Here is a 22,791-nt window from a genome sequence, read left to right on the forward strand (position 1 = left end):
ATTAGTTTCTACAGGGAATCATATAACTTTCTTCGCAAATGCTTTTCCGAGATTGACGTTTGAAATACTCCTCTTTGATACAGACAATTGGGAGATTGAGTCAATTATTAAATCACTGAAGATTAAGGACTCTCATGGATATGATGGATTGCCTAGCACAATATTAAAGTACTGTGCTGCACATATTAGCCCTGTATTTAGCCATATTTGTAATTTTTCCTTAAAGAATGGTCAGTTTCCTGAACGATTAAAGTACTCAGTAGTAAAGCCGCTTTATAAAAAGGAAGAAAGGGATAATGTAGACAATTTTAGAGCTATTTCTATGCCATCAGTGTTTGCTAAAGTTATTGAAAAGGCTGTGTAGTATGGATAAATGATCATTTTATATCACACGATTTGCTATCAGATGTACAGTTCGGCTTTATAAGTCGTTTAACAACTGAAAATGGTATATTCTCTTTCCTCTGTGAGGTACTGGATGGATTAAACAAAAGGTTTCGAACGCTAGGCATATTTTTTTGTTTCAATTAAGGCGTTTGATTGTGTTGTTCACAAAATATTGCTCCAGAAGTTGGACCATTACGGAATATGGGGAGCAGCTCACAATTATTTCACCTCTTACTTTAGCAACAGACAGCAAAGGTCATTATTTGCAATGCTGAGAATGGCTGTGATGTGAGGTTTGAGTGAGATAAGTGTTGGGGCCACTCTTGTTCCTTATTTATATAAATGATATGTCCTCTAGTATTACAGGTAACTCTAAAATATTTGTTTGCAGACGACACTAGCTTGGTAGTAAAGGATATTGTGTGCAACATTGGCTCCGTTTCAAAAAGTGCAGTTCATGACGTAAGTTTATGGCTTGTAGAAAATAAACTAACGCCAAATAACAGTAAGACTTCATTTTTACAGTTTTTAACACGCAAATCAACAAAACCTAACGTTTTAATTTCACAGAATGGGCATATTATTAATGAATCTGAACAGTTCAAATTTCTGTGGGTGAACAGTTCAAATTTTTGAGTGTTCAGGTAGGTAGTAAACTGTCGTGGAAAGCCCACGTTCAGGACATTGTTCGAAGACTTAATGCTGCCATTTTTACTATTCGAACGGTATCTGAAGTGAGTGATCATTCTATACGAAAATTAGTCTACTTTGCTTATTTTAATTCGCTTATGTCGTAAGGCTTTATATTTTGGGGTATATTTTTGGCTCAGAAACGGGAGGTTCGGGAAATAAGTGGTGTCAGTTCACGAAGCTTTTGTCACTCAGTTAATTCTCGGCAGAAATCAAACCTGCTTTTGGATCGAACTTCCTTAACTCTTGTGCAGAAAGGTGTGCAGTATACTGCTGCAGCCATTTTCAGTAAGCTACCACTCAAATTCAAATATTTAGCAGTAATCCACGCGCTTTCAAATCGAAACTGAAGAGTTTCCTCAGGGGTCACTCCTTCTATTCTGTCGAGGAGTTTCTTGAAAAATTAAGCTGATTCTTATTGTATTGTTGATTGCGTTTACTTAAACTTATGGACTGCCTTTTCCGTGTTCATAAACATTTATTTTTATCTGTTATTACTTTTATGTTGTAATTTCATGTACTGACACGTTCCATGACTTTTGAGATTTGCTCCTCAATTTGTTCCTACGGAACTTGACTTGTAAATAAAAATAATAAAACAGGAAAACACTAAGTGCCGTAACCCGATTTCCCTGAAACTTTGCTCTGTGGAAGAAGGGTAAAAATAAGCGAAGACATGGCTCTGCTTATCCGTAGATTCTCGACCGTTTCAGAGAAAACGACGTCAGTCACATGCCTTTTAGCACTGTGCCTTTTGCACTGTGCAACCAATTCGGCTATTTCCGCACGCTAAAAGGCATATAAAGTACATCTAAAACTTTTTCTCAGAGATGGTCGAGTATCTATGGATAAGACGAGACACGCGTTCGCTTATTTTGACTCCTGTTCCAGAGATCGAACTTTTTGGGACATTGGGTTGTGGCACTTCCCGTGTTGTTCTTGTAAGTCTTTTCCGTGTGGTTTACTTTCATTTACGAATGCTAGTCCAGTAATATATGCATGAGCGATTGTGTCAGCTTTGGAAAGTAGCAGGAAGTTACTGGTGATATAAAAGACGTGAAAGTGGGTTGTGGATCATTTCGTGCTAGCTTAGTAAGGAGCTGCGTGCACACAAATCTGCACAGATCAATAAGCAATATTAATTTCATAATTTAAGGGCTGGTGTTAAGTCCTGCGCCGTGATCTTAACACGTAGCAGACGGATTCCGTCTTTACTCGTGTTTCGCCCATCATCCGTCATCCATCATCTGTCTGAAGGAGCCATCAGCTTGACATATTTGAACTGCTTCGTCTATTTAGATGCTATTACCAGTAATCAGTGTATCAAACTTGATCACATTCATATACTTTTTGCTTATTTAGCATTCAAATATTTCAAATTGTTACTGTTTCCGTCTTAAAGGTTCACCTGCTTTTAGTAATAGCCATATTCAGGAAACGGAAGGAAATGAATACGTCTGAAATACTTTCGGACATTTTTGACAATGATTGTTCAGATGTTTCTAATGAGAATGAAAATCCGGACGATTGTGTGAATGTTTTTATGGCTCGGAGGAAGATTCCAGTGACAGTGAGATCAGATATGTAAAGAAGCTTAAGGCAGCAGTGTTTTCATATGATTGCAACAATAACGGTGAAGGTGATTCTGTTCTTGGGAGTGAGTCGTTTTGCGAATTATTTGTTGATTTTTACACCATATTAAACGATTGCTTGCAAATATTATAGACATTAGGATAGTTATGAGTGTAACAAACTTTTTTAACTTCTGTTAAATATTTATCTGTAGTGAATACAAAATTTCAAAACAAATGCAGTCTAGTTTTGCACTGACATTGCTATAGTTTGGAAGCACAGATAAATGGCGTAATTTGGTTAGCGATTTTATAAAATACAACAGATGACAGAAAATTTTGTATTAGAGCCAAATACCTAAAACCTGCTGGAAATGACGTGAACCAATCCTAACTCAATCTTCATGAAACTTACCACTTTAATTTCACATCCTGACCATTGAATCTTGCAAAAAAAAGTCTTGATTTCCTCCTCTCAGCAGAGGTTTCTGTACAAACATGTTTTCAGAATGTATGCTCCAATATGTAAGATGAAGGAAATGTTATAAAAAAAAGATTAGAGTGGTACACTTAAGATTCCAAAAAGCTCCAGAGAAAGAAAGAATGGTTTTGCTCTAGAAAATGTCACAAGTTATGAAGTGGTGATAACACCTTTTATGGCGGAGCAGAAAATAGCGTCCAGGCACTGCGATACAAAATACATCGTCGTACTAAATATAAACTGGTGAGACCTGCTGAAACATAATCATCACTCGATGAATGAAGGAGTTAAAGCGACCATAACAAAATACAATCAAGCGTAATGCATAAATCTAAGACTAAGCAAGATGGGAGGTAAACGCCTAACGTCTTTCAGTTCAATTGTCAGGATGACAGGGATCGGACGATCATATTACTGAGAAAATTGCAGCACAAAATCAACAGAGAAATTGTAGAATTTCAGGCTTGCTCTGCAGCGCCTACTGCAACATGAAATAAGAGATGAAACAGCGAACGTACCTGGGCCGATGCTGCGGAGTTCTGCTCTCTTCTGCGCGGCTCGCGCATTCTTGAACCAGTACACCACGTTGTTGACGTCCAGCTGCTTCCGCCCGCGCCGAGATTCCAAAGTGTTTAGTTCTTTGACGTACTGCTGGATCTGAAATACCACACAGTTACTTCAGTGGATGCAATTACTTATTGACAGCAAAGTTGGATAATTTTTTTACTGTCACTTATATTCTTTTATTCCATTGAATAAGACGTGTGTTACTTTTGATTTTCACTTATTGTTTCTAGGCAGACTCTTCCTTCAAACACGTGTCACTGATCTTTAAAAAACAAAATGATCTCTCGAAGTCTAATCTAAATCATATCTATCTTTCATAACTCCAGAGAAACGGTTTCTCATACAGCCCTTACGTACGTGACATAACTGAGGACTCAAAATTGTTGTTGAACAGCCCTCACGTTTTATAAGATATTCTGTTACGGGGCAAGCAGTAGTCTAGAAATAACTAAAAATTATTAATAGATTTTCAACTGTCTGGCGCAATTACAAGTAAAATAGGGAAATTATATACTAGTATCCCTGTGACGTACGAAAATGTGCTGAAAAGTAATGCCTCCGAGATTTTTACGTGAAAATTCTTAAAGTTTTTTAAATAAAAAAACATTAACATTCTACATCTTTCTTCTTAATGTATAGATATTTAGTTCTCAACATAGTAACCCTGGCGACGAAAATATTTCTCGGAACGAGAGACCAGTTTGTTAATACCGTCACTGTAGAATGTTTTACTTTGTTGATGGAGCCACAACCTCACGTCTGCTTCCACCGCTTCAGCATTAACAGAGTTAAGTCTTCGAATGTGTTCTTTAACGACTGGAAACATTAAAATCGGATGGGGCCAAGTCGGGACTGTATGGGAGATAGTCGATAACAGCGAACCCAAGGCGTCGAATTGTTGCAGACGTCGCAGCGCGTGTGCATGGTCTGGCATTTTTACGCTGAAGAAGATGGTGCTCCATGTGTGGACGAACTCTTCAAATTGTCCTTGATATGGCGCGCGCCGCTAACTTGTGATCTTGTTCAGAGCGCGCCCTGTAATCGATTATAGTTCGCTGTCCTGGTGCGGGTGGCGCTCCAGCGACGATTTGCTATGACGTCGCTGGCGCGTGTTTGCGGTGGCCGGGGGAAAGCGAGAGGGTAGTGCACGGAACGTGAAGTTTGCTCTGCCTCACCGGCCAGTGACTAGCGCTAAGGTTGTTGTGCCTCGCAATATGAGCAGAGCGGTCTGGGGCGAAGGCGACTCGCCGCTGTGCTGGCCATGCGGTGGTGATTAATTTGAGTCGGCGTACTTGTTCTTCCTGTCTGTCTGATGTGGAGGTTCGGTGGGGTCCTGTGATACTCTCGCCCGGAGACAACTAGTTGCTGAATTTTGGAGTCGTCTGCCACGTTAGGGCGTGGGCTCGGTTGGCTCTTCAGATTTTCCCCTGGAAGCTCCAGCAGCAGTTTCTGAAGTTTTCTGATGTGGGACGGTGTTGTGGAACTTTTTGCTGTGTGTGTGGCTCGTTATGATATTTGTTGGTACTAATTTATTTGCTCAACTGGAGTCCTGCCCGGAGTTGCGTTCATGTATGGTACATTTGGCAGTCGATGTGTTAGGTAAAGTCTGCCTAAGAAGGGCGGTTTTGTACAGTATATACGAGGGTTATTCCAAAAGTAAGGTCCGATTGATTGCCAAATTGAAACCACAGTGAACATCAGAAATGTTTTACTTGTAACAATTAGCTACACCTTTCAGCTACTTCTCTACGTAGTCGCCGTTCTGACTTAGACTTTTGTCATAGCGTTGTACCAACTTTTCAATAGCCTCATCATAGAAGGCAGCCGCCAGTGCTTTCCGCCAATTCTCCACGCTGGCCTCCACCTCGTTGTCTGTGCCAAAATGTTGTCTTCAAAGACAGCGGTTCATGTGACCAGAGATGAAACTCAGGGGGAGACAATTGCGGACTGTATTGTGGGTAATCTCACATTTCCATTTGAAAACGATGCAGGAGCATCTTCATTGCCCCTGCAGAATGCGGCTGAGAATTGTCGTGAAGACGAAACAGCACGACAGTTATGTAATGTTGGCTGCATAGCTTCAGGCGAAATATCTCACCAGGCCCTCGTACTTGGCGGCAGACACTATTTTCTAGACATCTTTACGCACTCACTGCGAGCTCAGAAATGAGAAGAGCGACGTGATGCTAACTGGGGTTATACTAGAGACACTACCCAACACATCTGTGCAAAGCTTTATCGGATTTTCATAGTCGTTTCCATTTCGCGACCGATCGGACCTTACTTTTGGAATAACCCTCGTACATAGTGAATTACTGCTGCTTGGTATATATGGTCTTCTGGGAGCTGAACAACACTATCTAGTCAATTTGGTTGTGTAACAGCATTTAGTGGTATGTTCTGTAGTTGTTTACTGTGTTATTATTAACTTCGACGTTTAAGAGTGGATGAGCAAACCGTATTGCGTGCAGTGTGCAATTGTTGTCGAATTCTCATCACTCTAGTGCTGGCGCCTTCAACAGCGGCAACCAGCTCAACCGCGGGAACTCACCTGCTGCCTGCTCGGGTGCTGGTTCTCCGCAAACCATCGCTGCAGCCTCGGTAGTTCCAGCTCCGGGTCGAAACTGGTACGCATCCGCGTCTTCTGCGTCGGGTACTGGCTCTGCACAGTCTGAAAATCACGTTTAAATTGATAGTTTTAGGTATTTGTTACTTTTAAATAACTACTGTATACATTTAGTAACAAACCAATTCCTGTCCGCGCTCATTGGCTTGGAGTAATTCTATTGTGAACGCTAGAGAAGCTTTTCCGGTTTCCGGGTGGGAGAGGGGGGAGGGTGGAACAGTTCAGCAGCCTGGAAATAAATGGCCTGCTTTCACTTAATCCTGCGACATGGTGGAAGTCTCGCCCGATTGCTGTTTCCAAAGGTGAGTGGTTTCCAGAGGATTGCCGGAATTTTCTAATATCCTCAGATGGGCGGCAGAGAACAGCACCTTGCTGGTCCAACTGAAGTACCTACATTCCGCTCTGGAGCCTGACTGGCCGAGAGGTCTGCATGTTAAGATAATTTCATGGAGCGGTTTTCTAGTTCGCGAAATCGGGAGTCGGCCGACAACTGTCGCGAGGGTAGGACGGGAGTCGCAGTCCTTCGGGGTGGCGCTGAGGCTTTAAATGTGTTGGCCTACGACGTCGAGAGTGAGTGATTCTCAGTGACCAATGAAAGTGGGTTTCCGGCTTTTGTGAGAAAGAAAGCGACTCAATGAATAAGCATTGCCAGGTGAACGGAAGCCTGATGTTACACGTATACATCGCTAGCCAACGTATGATAGAGTACCCTGTACCACTACTAGTCATTTCATCTCCTGTTCAGCTCGCAACCAGAGCGAGGCAATGATGACTGTCTTCATGCCTCTGTGTGTTAGCTACATCGGATATTTAGTGTGCTATCATCTGTCAATGAGGCTATACCTGTTTTGGTAGTATCGCAGATTATTTACAAAAATAAGAGAACCTGTATGAAATTTTGCTACAAGAACGAAATATACTGCAGTATAATTTTAGGAATATTAAATAATGATTTTGGTGAGTGAAATATTACAAAATGATGTTGGTGAGCCTGCTATGAGTAAAATTAACGTTTACGAGTGCTATAAGCGTTTTGAAGGAGCTTGTGAAGAAGTTACGTAGATCGCCGGATCACGATCTGATAAGTCGCTGATAATGGAAAATCAACAGGCCTACTCCATGAGATTTTTTCTTATGTTTTGGGTATGAAACGCAAAATTCGTTAAAAAATTGCTGAATTTAGAACAAAAATAGCGCCAAACGTAACATTTGCGTGAAGCATTATGAAAAAATGCCTGAATCTGTGGCGTAACTGTTCATAGCTTTTGTACCACGACAATACGTCTATTCACACTTTGCGCTTGTTGGTGAATTTTTTCCTAATGCAGTACTGTAATTATGCTCCAGACTCCATATTTGTACACATTGTCTCATGTGACGTTTCGTGCTCAATAATAAAAAACCGTTATACACTAGTCATTTTAAAACATAAATGAGATTAAAAACGCGAGGGTGAGAGAATTAAAAGCCATCGCAAACACTGAGTTCCAGTATTGTTTCTGAAATTGAGAAAAGCGCTGACACAGATGTATGACGTCTAATGAGGCCTGAAAAACAAATTGAGGTTCAGTTTTTGGGGTTTCGTGCCTCGGCCTGTAAAAACGGAACCCTTTAAGGTCACTTTGTTGTTCGTCGGTACGTCTTTCTCTCTGTCCATTTGTTAAGAACCCTTTTCCTCAGGAACGGGTAGGCTTATCAGGTTCAAATTTATGCCACATATTAAGGTTTATAATCCTTGGCGGTGTAAAAATTTTAAGCGTCTAAGTCAGTTCAAAGAAAAGATACAGCCGTTTACGTCACATATTTTAATACTCGGAAAAACTCAGTGATCAAAACTTACATGGTTGTCGTTGACCTATAATCATTAAATTTTGCCAGAAGCAAGGTTTCACAGTACAAATAAAGGAAAAATTCCCGAAATTGTTAATGTGTAATTATATCACACGAAAATATTTTTTTAACCTTTTTTATCCATATGCATGTGTGTCCATCCATTAAGGCACCTTTCCCTCTGTAACAGGTTGGCATATCAAGATCAAATTCTTGTCACATACTTAAGTCTATGATCCCTCGTCGGCGCAAAAATGTTAAGCTTCTAAGTCAGTGAGATCAAAAGATCGGCCATTTATATCATATATTTTGAAATTCGCAAACCCACTCATTGAAAGCAATGGGGTTCTTATCGTTGACTTAGAGTCATGAAATTCCGGAAAGCAAAGTTTCATAGAACAGGTAAAGGAATAACATCCTAAATTATTAATTTGTTACTATGTGACACGAACAAATATGTCATTTTTTTATCTGTCTGTCTCTCTGTCTGCCCTGTTAAGACCTCTTTTTCTCATGAACGAGTTGGAATATTGAATTCAAATATATATCAAAATATTCGGTCGTTTATGTCACATAGTTTGATACTCGCAAACTTACCCATCAAAACCTATAGGCTACTTCCCTTTGACGTAGAATCTTGAAATTTAACAAGAAGCATGTACTACTAAAGTAAAAAAAATATCTACAAATTGTTAAACTGTAATCATATCAGAGAAAAAATACCTTTTTGCGTTAGATAGAGCAGCAATCAGTCGTAGAATTAAGTTGCTTTAATATGACATTTATAGTCACGAAGCAGATCAGATTTCAACCTGTGTCAGGTCATTATCAATGCAGTGCGGAATTGTAGCAGTTGTTCCTGCTCAAGTGAATGCTTACACAGTTCAGTGCAAGAAAGTTCGACAATTACATTTACTGGTAACAGGTATGTTCACTTCTGCCAAATGTGAAAGAGCTAGAATGAGTCGTATGCCACTTGCCCACTTGAACTGTGTAAGCATTCACTTGAGCACGAGCAACTGCTACAATTCCGCACTCCATTGATAATGACCTGACACAGGTCGAAATCTGATCTGCGTTGTGACTATAAATGTCATATTAAAGCCAATTAATTCTACGACTGATTGCTGCTCTATCTAACCCAATATAACCACAGTCGTTGCGTGCACCCACTCCATGGAGGGCAACCTGATGAAGTACATTTTTGCCATTGAGAGATACATTTTGAAACGGTCTCGTAATTTTCGGGACCAATATCTTGTCAGTATCTATACCGAACACAGGCAGAAACCGTTGAGATTCTCGAATCCAAGGGTGGATGGACTATAGGTACATATACCTAATAAACTTCACACGGAACGCTAAATGCGGGAGTCCTAGAAATCTGCTGAAACGTAGATGACGCTGCACTATACGACACCATGCACATGTGGATGTACACATTTATAACAAACGTTTCCATTCAGACATCGGTCCATTCAGGCGCTCTGTACAACACCCTTGCAGCTACGGGAGGACGTGCTCACCTGGAGGGCAGGGTGCAGCCCCTCGGGCGTGCGGTCTGGCGCAGAGACGCCAGCTGCAGCGGCTGCAGCGGCGGCGGCGGCAGCGGCGGTCGCAGCTGAGGGCTTGGGGACGACGGGCGGGCTGTACTGCGGTGGGGGTGGTTGCGGGGGCGGCGGCTGTGGGGGCGGGTGCCGGTGGTAGCCCGACACTTGCGCGTTCCACCACTGCTCGAACTTGCGGCGGCACTCTTCGTTCAGCTCGGGATGCGGCGCGCCAGTGGGGCTCGAACCGCGGCACATGTAGGACAGCACCATCTGCCAAAACAAACACACCGCTTGTTACTGGACAGTACACACAGAGCGTCGCAGTTCCGTTAGGACTGCTGTGTGAAATGCTATCTCGTGGCGAGTTGTATTATTAGGATCCTTGATGCTTCAATAATAGCCATGTTGGAGGTCGAAGCCTAGCTTCACTGAAGCAGGCGTCCTGACCACAAAAGTGATAGTAAGGACTGCTGTGTGAAATGCTATCTCGTGGCGAGTTGTATTATTAGGATCCTTGATGCTTCAATAATAGCCATGTTGGAGGTCGAAGTCTAGCTTCACTGAAGCAGGCGTCCTGACCACAAAAGTGATAGTACGGACCTCACACTTGTCGGAAAATTGCGGTAGAGCAGCGAGGCACCATCAAGTGCTTTTGAGTCTTCTATTAAGGAAAAGCAAACCTACGTTTCTGGCATTTGGAGACTCAGAAAAAGCTTTTGACAATGCTGAGTGGAATACTCTCTTTCAAATTCTAAAGGTGGCAGGGGTAAAATACAGGGAGCGAAAGGCTATTTACAATTTGTACAGAAACCAGATGGCAGTTATAAGAGTCGAGGGGCAGGGAAGCAGTGGTTGGGAAGGGAGTGAGACAGGCTTGTAGCCTCTCCCCGATGTTATTCAATCTGTATATTGAGCAAGCAGTAAAGGAAACAAAAGAAAAATTCGGAGTAGGTATTAAAATCCATGGAGAAGAAATAAAAACTTTGACGTTCGCCGATGACATTGTAATTCTATCAGAGACAGCAAAGGACTTGGAAGAGCAGTTGAACGGAATGGACAGTGTCTTGAAAGGAGGATATAAGATGAACATCAACAAAAGCAAAACGAGGATAATGGAATGTAGTAGAATTAAGTCTGGTGATGCTGAGCGAATTAGATTAGGAAATGAGACACTTAAAGTAGTAAAGGAGTTTTGCTATTTGGGGAGCAATATAACTGATGATGGCGAAGTAGAGAGGTTATAAAATGTAGACTGGTAATGGCAAGGAAAGCGTTTCTGAAGAAGAGAAATTTGTTAACATCGAGTATAGATTTAAGTGTCAGGAAGTCGTTTCTGAAAGTATTTGTATGGAGTGTAGCCATGTATGGAAGTGAAACATGGTCGATAGTTCGGACAAGAAGAGAATAGAAGCTTTCGAAATGTGGTGCTATAGAAGAATGCTGAAGATTAGATGGGTAGATCACATAACTAATGATGAAGTATTGAATAGAATTGGGGAGAAGAGGAGTTTGTGGCAAAGCTTGAGTAGGAGAAGGGATCGGTTGGTAGGACATGTCTGAGGCATCAAGGGATCAAAAATTTAGCAATGAAGGGCAGCGTGAAGGGTAAAAATCATAGAGGGAGACCAAGAGAAGAATACACTAAGCAGATTCAGAAGGATGTAGGTTTCATTAAGTACTGGGAGATGAAAAAGCTTGCACAAGATAGGGTAGCATGGAGAGCTGCATCAAACCAGTCTCAGGACTGAAGACCACAACAACAACAACATCGTTTGTGAGCGAGAATTCATCTAATTCGACCCGAATATCGAGAGGCAGGTTCCTGGTTGCTTCCCCATGACACTGACCCAGTCCACAAAGTGAAGATTGTGCACGGGTTTTTGGCCGGCAAACGGACCACAGTCCTGAGTCACCCGCCTTATTCACAGGATTTGGCCCCAGACGACTCCTTGTTCCCAAAATTGAAGTTGGCAATGAAAGGACACAATTATGATGCAATTCAGAACATCAAAGAATACTGCACTGCAGAAGTAAATGCAATTCCAAGAAAAAAGGCTACAGTATCTGTATGAAAACACTTTAAAATGATTTTAGCTGTGTACTTATTCAGGAGGAAGACTATTTTGAATAAATGCTGTGATATTGTGAATATAAAACACGTATTTTATTTCTCATAACTAATGATGAAGTATTGAATAGAATTGGGGAGAAGAGGAGTTTGTGGCACAGCTTGAGTAGGAGAAGGGATCTGTTGGTAGGACATGTCTGAGGTATCAAGGGATCAAAAATTTAGCATTGGAGGGCAGCGTGAAGGGTAAAAATCATAGAGGGAGACCAAGAGATGAATACACTAAGCAGATTCAGAAGGATGTAGGTTTCATTAAGTACTGGGAGATGAAAAAGCTTGCACAAGATAGGGTAGCATGGAGAGTTGCATCAAACCAGTCTCAGGACTGAAGACCACAACAACAACAACATCGTTTGTGAGCGAGAATTCATCTAATTCGACCCGAATATCGAGAGGCAGGTTCCTGGTCGCTTCCCCACGACACTGACCCATCCACAAAGTGAAGATTGTGCGCGGGTTTTTGGCCGGCAAACGGACCACAGTCCTGAGTCACCCCCCTTATTAACCGGATTTGGCCCCAGACGACTCCTTGTTCCCAAAATTGAAGTTGGCAATGAAAGGACACAATTATGATGCAATTCAGAACATCAAAGAATACTGCACTGCAGAAGTAAATGCAATTCCAAGAAAAAAGACTACAGTATCTGCATGAAAACACTTTAAAATGATTTTAGCTGTGTACTTATTCAGGAGGAAGACTATTTTGAATAAATGCTGTGATTTTGTGAATATAAAACACGTATTTTATTTCTCATACTCGCAGCCCTAACGGAACTGGGACACACTGTGTGTAGATGCAAAGACAAAGAATGGCAAGAAATTTCGACAATTACATTTACTGATAATAGGGTATGTTCACTTCTGCCAAATGTGAAAGAGCTAGAATGAGTCGTATGCCACTTGCCCACTTGATATCTGTCCATGGACTCTACCACCCATATTTATATACACCATCTGACTAAAAAATCCGGACCCAACAGTATAAGAAAAGGAGGCGGGGAGTATAGTATTGTCAGTAGCAAAACAGTAACAGCAGAACGGGTGTCAGTATAGCCGTCTTCCAACGTGAACTTTCATACGACACCACCTGAGTAACAAATCCGTCACGGACATTTCAGTACTTCTAAAGTGGCTCGAATTTACTGCTGTTGAATATAAAGTGTACACGCGAAAGAAGAAGCGTGGCTAAACCGTGACCATGCAGACTGCATGTTCTGACGGCCCAGCATTGCCGATGTTGGCTGTACAAAATTGCATGAAATCAGTTGAACAAATTACTGCTGAGTTCCAAAGTGCTACCAGAAGTTCAGTTGACACAGTGACTGTGCGTGGGGAGTAGAAAAAAAAGGGGTATAATGGTCCAGCAGCTCCTCATAAGCTCCGCAGAGGTGAAGTCAACCGCAAGCACTAACTTATGATCAAAGGAACAATATTGTAATAGGGATCCGTTTCATTTCAGGTAATTGAAGCATACCAGAGCACTAATTAAAACTATAAGGTTAATCAGGAGTGTAAGAGGTGAAACAAAGCAAAGATGAAGGTAATGGAGAATAGTAGGAACGAATTGCTGCCAAACTTTTTGGGAAAAGTTTTAAAGCTGCTGAGGGACGTAACTCGAATGCATTCCATTACCCTTGTTTTGCTTTTGTTGATGTTCTTCTTATATCTTCCTTTCAAGAAAATGTCCATTCCGTTCAAACACTCTTTCAAGTCCTTTTCTGTATCTGACAGAATTATAATGTCATCGGCAAACCTCAAGTTCTTATTTCCTGAACTTCCTACTCCAAATTGGATTCTTTAATGCCTTCTCAATTTGCAAATTGAATAACACTGTGGACAAGCTATAACTCTGTCTCAGTCCCATCTCAACCATTCGTGTCCCTTCAATGCCCCTCGACTCGTATAACTGCCGACTGATTTCTGTACAAAATGTAAATAAGTTTTCGCTTCCCATATTCTAACCCTGATAACTTCAGAATTTCAAAAAGTGTTTTTCAGTCAACACTCTCAAAAGCTTTCTCTAAGTCTACAAATGCTACAAACGTAGACTTGCCGTACCTTAACTTCTCTTGTAAGAGAATCCGAAGGGTCAGTATCACATCGCGTGTTCCTACATTACTACCATTTTTCCATTCTTTTGTAAATAATTCGTGTTAGCATTTTGCAGCCATGACTTATTATTCTGATAGTTCCGTCATATTCACAACTGCTTTCTTTGGAATTGGAATCACTACATTTTTCTTGAAGTCTGAGGTTATTTCGCCTGTCTCAGAGATATTTTAACCATGTGGAATGGTTTTGTCATGGCTAGTTCTGCCAAGGATACCAGAAATACTGACCATATGTCTTCTACTCTAGAACCCTGTTTCGACTTAAGCCTTTCAGTAGTCTGTTAAATTCTTAGCGTTACGCATGTATATTTTACATGGTTTCTGTATAGAGCCATGATTACTACCGCTGCCAAATATTTGAGACAGCTACTGGTCCGTTTTTACCGAGAGATGCGCTAAAGCGCTTCATATAGATTTAAAATTAATTGAGAAGACACAGTATATGAACATAAATGCCACTGATCCAGTCTGGACAATGAGGACCAAGTATGGCGACATCAAAATAGTTCAAAAGTTCAAGTACCTAGTAGAGATTTTGACTCCAAAAGACAATGAGAAGGCGGCAACTGAAGAACGGGCAAGAAAAATGGAAATAGCATTCATATTGCGTCAGAACAAACGCAAATCTAAATCACTCTCATACCAGGCCAAATTCCAACACTACATCACAGTCGTCAAACCTGAATGTTTATATGCATCTGAGACAATAGCCAGGAGGGGACTTTCAGACTTGGAAAAGAAAGAACGTAAATTCCATAGAGAGATTCTTGGGCCCAGAAAAATATCTAATGAATTTACGTTCCGCCTAAGATCAAATAAAGAACTTTATCAACGATTTGAAAATAGCACCATCACAATGAAGAAAAGAAGACTGTCTTTCTATGGACATATTAAAAGAATGGAATCAGAGAGGCTCGCCAACAAGATTCTTCTCTTCCAGGAGAACAGGAAGCCACAAGTTCCATGGGTGAAAGAAGTGCACTGGGATCTTGAAAAATGCGGGATCACGACAGAAGAAATTGTGAACAGGGAGATCTTTAGGAAAAAGGTTGCGGAGGTGAAGGATTTCTTCGAGGAGAAAACGAGGAAGAACAGAGTGTTCTCGGCAGAAGAACGTGCACGAGTGAGCCAACGGGTGAAGGAGTACAGGCAAAAGAGAAAGGAAGAGAACTTTAGAAAGTGAAGGAAGTTGTGTAAACGTAGTCCATAGATGGCTGTAACGAAAACAAATAAATAATCTTTAGCGTTACTACAGAACCACTTGAAAATAACCGCTCTACATCTGCATATCTACATCTAGAGAAAGATGTACGGTACGGTGCATGGTGGAGGGTACCCTGTACCATTACTAGGCATGTCCTTTCCTGTTCCACTCGTAAATAGAGAGACGGAAAAATGACAATCTATATGTCTTCGTATGAGCCCTGATTTCTTGATCTTAACTTCGTGGTCCTTACGTGCAATATATGTTGGCAGCAGTAGAATCGATCGGCAATCAACTTGAGATGCCGGTTCTCTAAAATTTTCGCAACAGTGTTTCCGGAAAAGAACGTCACCTTCCCTCCAAAGGTTCCCACTTGAGATCCCTAAGCATCTCCGTAACACTTCCGTATTGTTCGAACCTACCGGTAACAAATCTAGCAGCACGCCGCTGGACTGCTTCGATATCTTCCCTTAATCCGACCTGGTACAGATCCCAAACACTCGAGCAGTAGTCAAGAATAGGTCGCACCAGCATCCTACATGCGGTCTCCTTTACAGGTGAACTATTCTCTTAAAATTTTCCGAATAAACCGAAGTCGACCATTCGCCTTCCCTACCACAGTTCTTACATGTTCGTACTATTTCATATCGCTTTGCTACATATTGTAAGTAGGCCGTTTAGATTTTTATGTTGGTAACGCCACGTAGCGCTATGTATGAAAATCACTCACTGTGCTGTGTGCAGTCTGTGGCTGGTTTGCATTGTTGGAACTTGCTATTGTAGTGTTGGGCAGTTGGCTGTTAACAGCGCGTAGCGTTGCGCAGTTGGAGGCGAGCCGCCAGCAGTGGTGTATGTGGGGAGAGAGATGGCGGAGTTTTGACAGCGGGTGATCTGGACGTGTGTCCATCAGAGACAGTAAATTTGTAAGACTGGATGTCATGAACTGGAGATATATGACTTTTGAACACTATTCAGGTAAATACATTGTTTGTTCTTTATCAAAATCTTTCATTTGCTAACTATGCCTATCAATAGTTAGTGACTTCAGTAGTTAGAATCTTTTATTTAGCTGGCAGTATTGGCGCTCGCTGTATTGCAGTAGTTCGAGTAATAAAGATTTTTGTGAGGTAAGTGATTCATGAAAGGTATAGGTTATTGTTAGTCAGGGCCATTCTTTTGTAGGGATTATTGAAAGTCAGATTGCGTTGCGCTAAAAATATTGTGTGTCAGTTTAGTGATGATCAGAATAAGTAAAGAGAGAAATGTCTTAGTACGTTCAGTTCTGCTCAGCTGTTTGAAAAACAAATAACGTAAGGGCTTTATCAGCACAGTAATTCATTAATTTTTCTAAGGAGACGTATCAATATGCCCCGATATTTAAACGACTTGACTGTGCCAAGCAAGGCACTGGTAATACAGTATCCTAAAATTGTAAGTTTGATCTTCCTCCTCATCCGCATTAACTTAAATTTTTCCTCATTTAGGGATAGTTGCCATTCATCACACCAATTGGAAATTTTGTCTAAGTCGTCTTGTGTCTTCCTATAGTCGCTCAAGTTCGACATATTACCGTACACCACAGCATCATCAGCAAACAACCGCGGATTGCTGTCCACCGATAGCCCAAATCGGTAGTGGAATACTTCTATTGTAACCCCAGAAAAATGCTGTCTTTACCAGCTCATTCGCATAGTCGATACAGGCGCCAAGCAACATCCGTTAATCGTTCTTCTGTCGTGAGGCTGTTTCGCAAATACTGCAGAACAGTTTGGGAACCGAAGCGTATTGCAACTCTCTGACCTTACTATGCTGCAAATTATGTATAATTAACACACTGAATTCTTTTAAACATACAGTTCTAAAAAATTACAGTTTAATCAAGGTAAAATCCATACTAAGCTCGCCCTTAGCGTACCTTTAGATGCCCCATAAAAGCGCTAATTTGAAAATAAGAATTGGTGAGTTATTTCTAAGGGGAAACGAACTATTAATCCTGAATGAAATTTCATTACATGCTTTCAGCAAGATTTCGTGAACATACTACATTATTTGTCGAGTGTTGTTTACTTGAACGCTCTGTTCTGTAGGTATATCTTGGGGTACCCATTCATCATAAGAGTTACCCGGTGAAATGTTTGCTGTTTGCCAGAACTATCACGTGATATCCAGGGCTAAGCAGAAAGAGTCTGTGCGATGAGAAGTGACGCAGAAATCCCACCCACACCAGCTGCCAAGAAATGTTTGCATCTGGCTGCACCAAATTTTCCACGACGTAATTCGTTTCGGGTCGAGATAAGAAGCGGCGCGGATGTTGGCTCAGCGAGCGAGTCGCTGCATATTTCCGTCCGGCGCACCTAAGCCAATCAAAGGGCACCTACTTCTCAGCGTAGCAGCCGGGGCGCAGAGGCGCATAGCAAATCATTCCATAAATCCTGGCCCGGGCAGACAATAAGGTGGCGCAGTATTTTATGGGGAATCAAGGCGTCGGATTTGCCCGCGAGTAATCCTGGACAACCTTAGGTGCTGCGCGCTTGAATTATGATTGTATTTACCAGCGCCTGTGTTGACGGGTCCGAGCATTACGAAACGCATCAGCCTGGATTAAGATTTCACGGAGAATTAAGTTCTGAGATACGAGCTCGAGGTAACGCGCTGCTCTGAGGGGAATTAGCTGTTGTATACGGCGCGAGCAGGTCGTCCGCTGGTGACCGAAGAACCACTAAGATGCTCAGCGGTGCCACACCTCCTATGTACCTGTGGCGAAATAAGCCACTACAACTACTCTCATTTTCTTACGAACAGACAGTGCATGACGTTAGGCGATACGTAAAACAAATATATGTCATGAGCCTCTGAACTTGCTGGAAGCCTTTCTACTTCGATGTCACTTCGACGACTTCAGTTCACAATATTGGTGTGGCGATGGTGATGAAAGCCATGGGAGGCGTGGCGTGCACTCAACAAGTCATTGGGAGCCCCTGCAAAAAACAGTGATCCATGTTGCCTCTGTAGTCGTCCATAACTGCGAAAGTATTGCCGGTGCGCCGGCCGGAGTGGCCGAGCGCTTCTGGGCGCTACAGTCTGGAACCGCGTGACTGCTACGGCCGCAGGTTCGAATCCTGCCTTGGGCATGGATGTGTGTGATGTCCTTAGGTTAGTTAGGTTTAAGTAATTCTAAGTTCTAGGGGACTGATGACCACAGAAGTTAAGTCCCATAGTGCTCAGAGCCATCTGAACCATCTGTTGCCGGTGCACGAACAGACCTCTCGATTGCGTCCCATAAATATTCGATGGGTGGTCGAATCATTCGCCCGAATTGTGCCGAATGCTCTTCAAGCCATTAGCGAATAATTGTGACCCGGTGACATGACGCATTATCATTCACGAAAATTCCATCGTTGTTTGGGGGACATGAAGCCCATGAAGAACTGCAAATGAAGTCAATGATCGGTTCGGTCGGACCAGAAGACCCTGTCACTTCCATGTAAACACAGTCCACACCATTACGGAGCCACCTGTAGCTGGCCTTGTTGACAAATTGGGTCCATGGCTTCTGTGGTCCGCGTCACACTCGATCCCTCCCATCAGCCCTTACCAACTGAAATCTGGATTCAGCTTACCAGGACCAGGACCAGGGTAGATCTAGCGTCCAACCGATGTAGTCAGGGGACCAGGAGAGGCGCTGCAGGCGATGTCGTGCTGTTAGCAAAGGCGGTCGCGCTTGTCGTCTGCTGCAATAGCCCACTAACGCAAAGTTTCGCCCCACTATCCTAACACATACGTTCGTCGTACGTCCCACATTCATTTCTATGGTTGTTTCACGCAGGGTTGCTTCTCTGTTCACAATACCACTCTACGCAAGCGCCGCTGTTGTCAGTCGTTAAGTCAAGGCCGTCGGCCGCAGCGTTCTCCGTGTTGAGAGGTAATGCTTGAAATTTTGTATTCTCGGCATACTCTTGACACCGTGGATTTCCGAATATTAAATTTCCTAACGATTTCCGAAATGGAACGTCCAATGCGTTTAGCTCCAACTACCATTCCGCGTTTAGTGTGTTAATTCCGATCGTGGTGCCATAATCACGTTAACAACCTTTTCACATGAATCACCTGAGCACAAATGACAGCTTCGCCAATATACTGCCCTTTCACACCCTGTGCATGCGATACTATCGCAATCTGTATAAGTGCGTATCGCTATCACATCACTTTTGTCAGGTCAGTGTATATGCATAAAACAGCCTATGTTATTGTAGGCTCCTTGACCGTTTTCAGTCACGTCTGATTTTCCGGATTCAAAATGATCAGGATATTTGCTGGGACGGCAAAACGAAGGAAAGATACTACATAGGTATTCAACACAGTGTGATCATAAAGTCTCCATGCGTCTCTACGAAACAATGAATACATTTACGTAATATATAATTATAAACAGTTTCTGTGTCAACGTGGACTGCTAATCAAGAAGAATGCTTACAATTGCATAACGCGTTGATGTTGTTCATGCGCCTATCTGGAGGTGCAAAAAGGGTTTCATAAGCAGCACAAACAAATGCAAACGTCTTGTTACTTGTCCGTAATTTCCGGTGAACTAGGGTGAATGTTACTTATGAACTCCGGGAGATGTCCTGTACCATAACAGAATGTTCAGCGAATCGGAAAATCATTCAGAAGAAGCCCGAATGCATCAACTCGATGTTTAAGCATGAGCTATGCACAAACTACACCACGAACATTACACAGCTCGCCAATCTGCGTGGCATGATTTGGTAGAAGCTGTGCACAAGGAACATTTCACGGTGCAAATTTCGTTTATAGATGAGGGCACATTCCATACCTGTGGAAAGTTAGCGAACACAAGTGATGTATACAAGGTAACGAGTCATATCACACTACCACTGCATGTCAAAGGAACACACCAAAAGCGAATTGAGGCTGAGATTCGAAAAAGACAACTGAGACTACAGTTTATGGCCCTTAGTTTTGCGAAGGCACTGTTGACACGGTTGTATTCGAACAGGATGGAATGCCCCGTCACAGAGTAAGGAGGTACCTGAATCGATGGTTCACCTGAATCGATGGTTCACCAATAGATGAGTAGGAAGACGTTCAAGTCATTTGACACCCTTGACGGTACCGAAGTTGAAAGATGTCCAAAACAAACGTGAGGGATCTCCAGGATCAAAGAGTTTGAATCCGGAATACAGTGTTGGTTGGTTCACAAGATATGCTTTAGAATGTTTTTAGACTTGCTCTTCACCGATGGGAGCAATGCTACTAAATGGACGGAGGCCACGTCGAAGTCCAATGAAAATGTGTACGCAGACTGACAATACGCAGACATGCGTATTATGTAAGTGTATCCATTACTTCGTAAAAATGGACCGAGACTATGACCATCCTGTATAAGAAAACAGAATTAAAGTAAAAACAAACAAAACAATAGCAGAGACCTAAAACAATGACCTGATTAAAAAGGGTGTAGAAGAGCGATGTAGTCTTTCTCCTCCATTGTTCAATCTGTGCATGGAAGACGAAATCACGGAAATAAGAGAAAGGTAGAGGAGCTGGATTCAAATTCAGGGTGAATGAAAATCGATGATAACATTCGCTAATGACATCGCTATCCGAGTAAAATAACGACAAAAGTAATGAGGAATAGCGGAAATGATATCGGCGATAAACTTATCAAAATTGAGGATCCCGTAGTATACGCAGTTAACGATTTCTGCTACCTTGAAACAAAATAACGGACGATGAACAAAGCAAGGAGGATAAATGAAGCAGATAAGCACAAGAAAAGAGGGCATTTCTCTCTAAAACAAGTATACAATCACCAAAAACTGGCTTTTCAAGTAATGTAAAGCAGGAATGAGGGGGTCCTCCGCAGGACGAATCTATGAATAACACTATAAGTGGAACGCTACGTCAAATAAATCAGGAGACTGACTTTTTTAGAAAAAAAAGGGAAGTATCTACTCGTTGGAGCACTTTCTCACGCAGTTGTATTCAGTGTTTATTTTGGGCAGAATTTCATGAAGGTGGGGCTTTGATTATCGTCTTTCAGAAGAGACATAAATTATTGGAATGCACATTTATCCTTCGTAGGCCTCTACACAATAAATAGTGAAGGTATTTGCAGAACGATGTTGGTCAGTTGCCTTCCTGTCCCATTCACGTGTAATTTAAGGGGAAGTGCACGCGTCCCAGTATCTTTTGGTTTTCTTACTGTACTTCAGCGAAATATCCAATGACTCGCTGTAATTAGTTACTACATCTTTGGAAACAGAAGAGAGAGAGGAGAGAGAGAGAGAGAGAGAGAGAGAGAGAGAGAGAGAGATAGTGACACGACCGCCAAGAAGCCAGTATATAATGTCATTTATCAACGACTAATTTCGGAAAAACTACAATCTTCTGTTAGAATGAACCCTAGTCGTCGTATCTTCTTCTCCTCCTCCTTCCCGCATCCTCATGGGGTCGGAATTATATTTTTAGAATTTGGCACTGGCCGAATGCCCTTCCGACGCTAGCAAATCAATATCATTCCATTACGTCGACCAGAAGATGATGGTAGGTCTATCGAAGCGAAACGTGAAATTTTTTTCCACATACTTAGGCACTGCAAAGAATAGTAAACACGTCTGTGAAATTCTTTCATCTCGTTTTGCAGACAGGTTTATTAAGTGACCCAAATGATCAAGCAGAACTCAAAAAACCACCTCTACTAGTTTCTCGACTCATCCGGTTCTTTTTAAGTGTACAGTATAAAAGTATCCGTTTATTTATATCTCATTCCTTTACACACGTATTGTTGTCATGGCACTGCGTCAAACACCAACAGAAATGTCGTGACGTATATGTTATAGTCAACTCAAACCGATTATCTCCCTCTTCTGAAACGTGCAGTTGAGTATAAGGTTGCCGTATTGCTTCAACTAGGCACAATAATTATTCCCATCCGCCTGACCCTTACGATGCGCTACAGTTCAGGCAACTTAAAGAGTCTCCAATATATGGAATGTTCACATGACTGCTCCGAATATAGGAGCTACACACACTGTCCATTGTTGTTTCCAAACTTACCCCTGATCCTAATTCTCGTTACATTTCATTCTGCTCAGATGATTCCTCGGATACTTAGCAGAATTTAGGATTTGTGTGTAATAACGTGTTTTCAGTCTCTTTATATTTTCACTTCTCAAATGTGGAAAAGGAGAGTTCAGCTACGTGGCCAAGAAGATGTGATTACTGAAAGGAGGCATGGCTATACTTAAATAGATTTGAAGAGACCAGAAATGAGACTTAAAATTGCATTTTTTTGAAAATATTGGCAGCACTTCGCCGCTACCGCTCACCGTGTTTCATCAGAACAACGCCTGCGATAAGGCACTTATCATATTAGGCTGGAAAAAACGCCCTGTCACAATTACATTTTGTTCCATTATGCCAAGACGTTAAATTATTTAAACTGGAGATTGGTTGGAACACTACGGAGCTTCACTAAGCATTGTCCTACTGGAGGTAGCATGACCTTGTCTTCTTCTGACCTTTGAATTGTTATCTTGTCTGTTACAGGCGGACTTGGAGCCCGAATTACCATGCAGTTTTGCTTTTCTGTCGTATGCAGAGTATTTCCAGAGGTAAAAGAA

At 42.0% G+C, this 22,791-nt stretch overlaps 1 protein-coding gene across 1 annotated transcript in view; it reads right to left on the bottom strand.

The window, feature by feature from the left end:
* Positions 1 to 22,791, bottom strand: part of LOC124777688 (ras guanine nucleotide exchange factor P) — an 80,820-nt gene that overhangs the window by 11,770 nt on the left and 46,259 nt on the right. Inside the window, exons 5-7 of the mRNA XM_047253169.1 lie at positions 9,679 to 9,972; positions 6,248 to 6,367; positions 3,648 to 3,786 (exon numbers count right to left, since the gene is read on the bottom strand). Of these exons, the coding sequence (XP_047109125.1) occupies positions 3,648 to 3,786; positions 6,248 to 6,367; positions 9,679 to 9,972 (553 nt within the window). The remainder of the gene's footprint in view (positions 1 to 3,647; positions 3,787 to 6,247; positions 6,368 to 9,678; positions 9,973 to 22,791) is intronic.

This window comes from Schistocerca piceifrons, chromosome 1, assembly GCF_021461385.2.
Source record: "Schistocerca piceifrons isolate TAMUIC-IGC-003096 chromosome 1, iqSchPice1.1, whole genome shotgun sequence".
In the NCBI taxonomy this organism is placed as follows: domain Eukaryota; kingdom Metazoa; phylum Arthropoda; class Insecta; order Orthoptera; family Acrididae; genus Schistocerca; species Schistocerca piceifrons.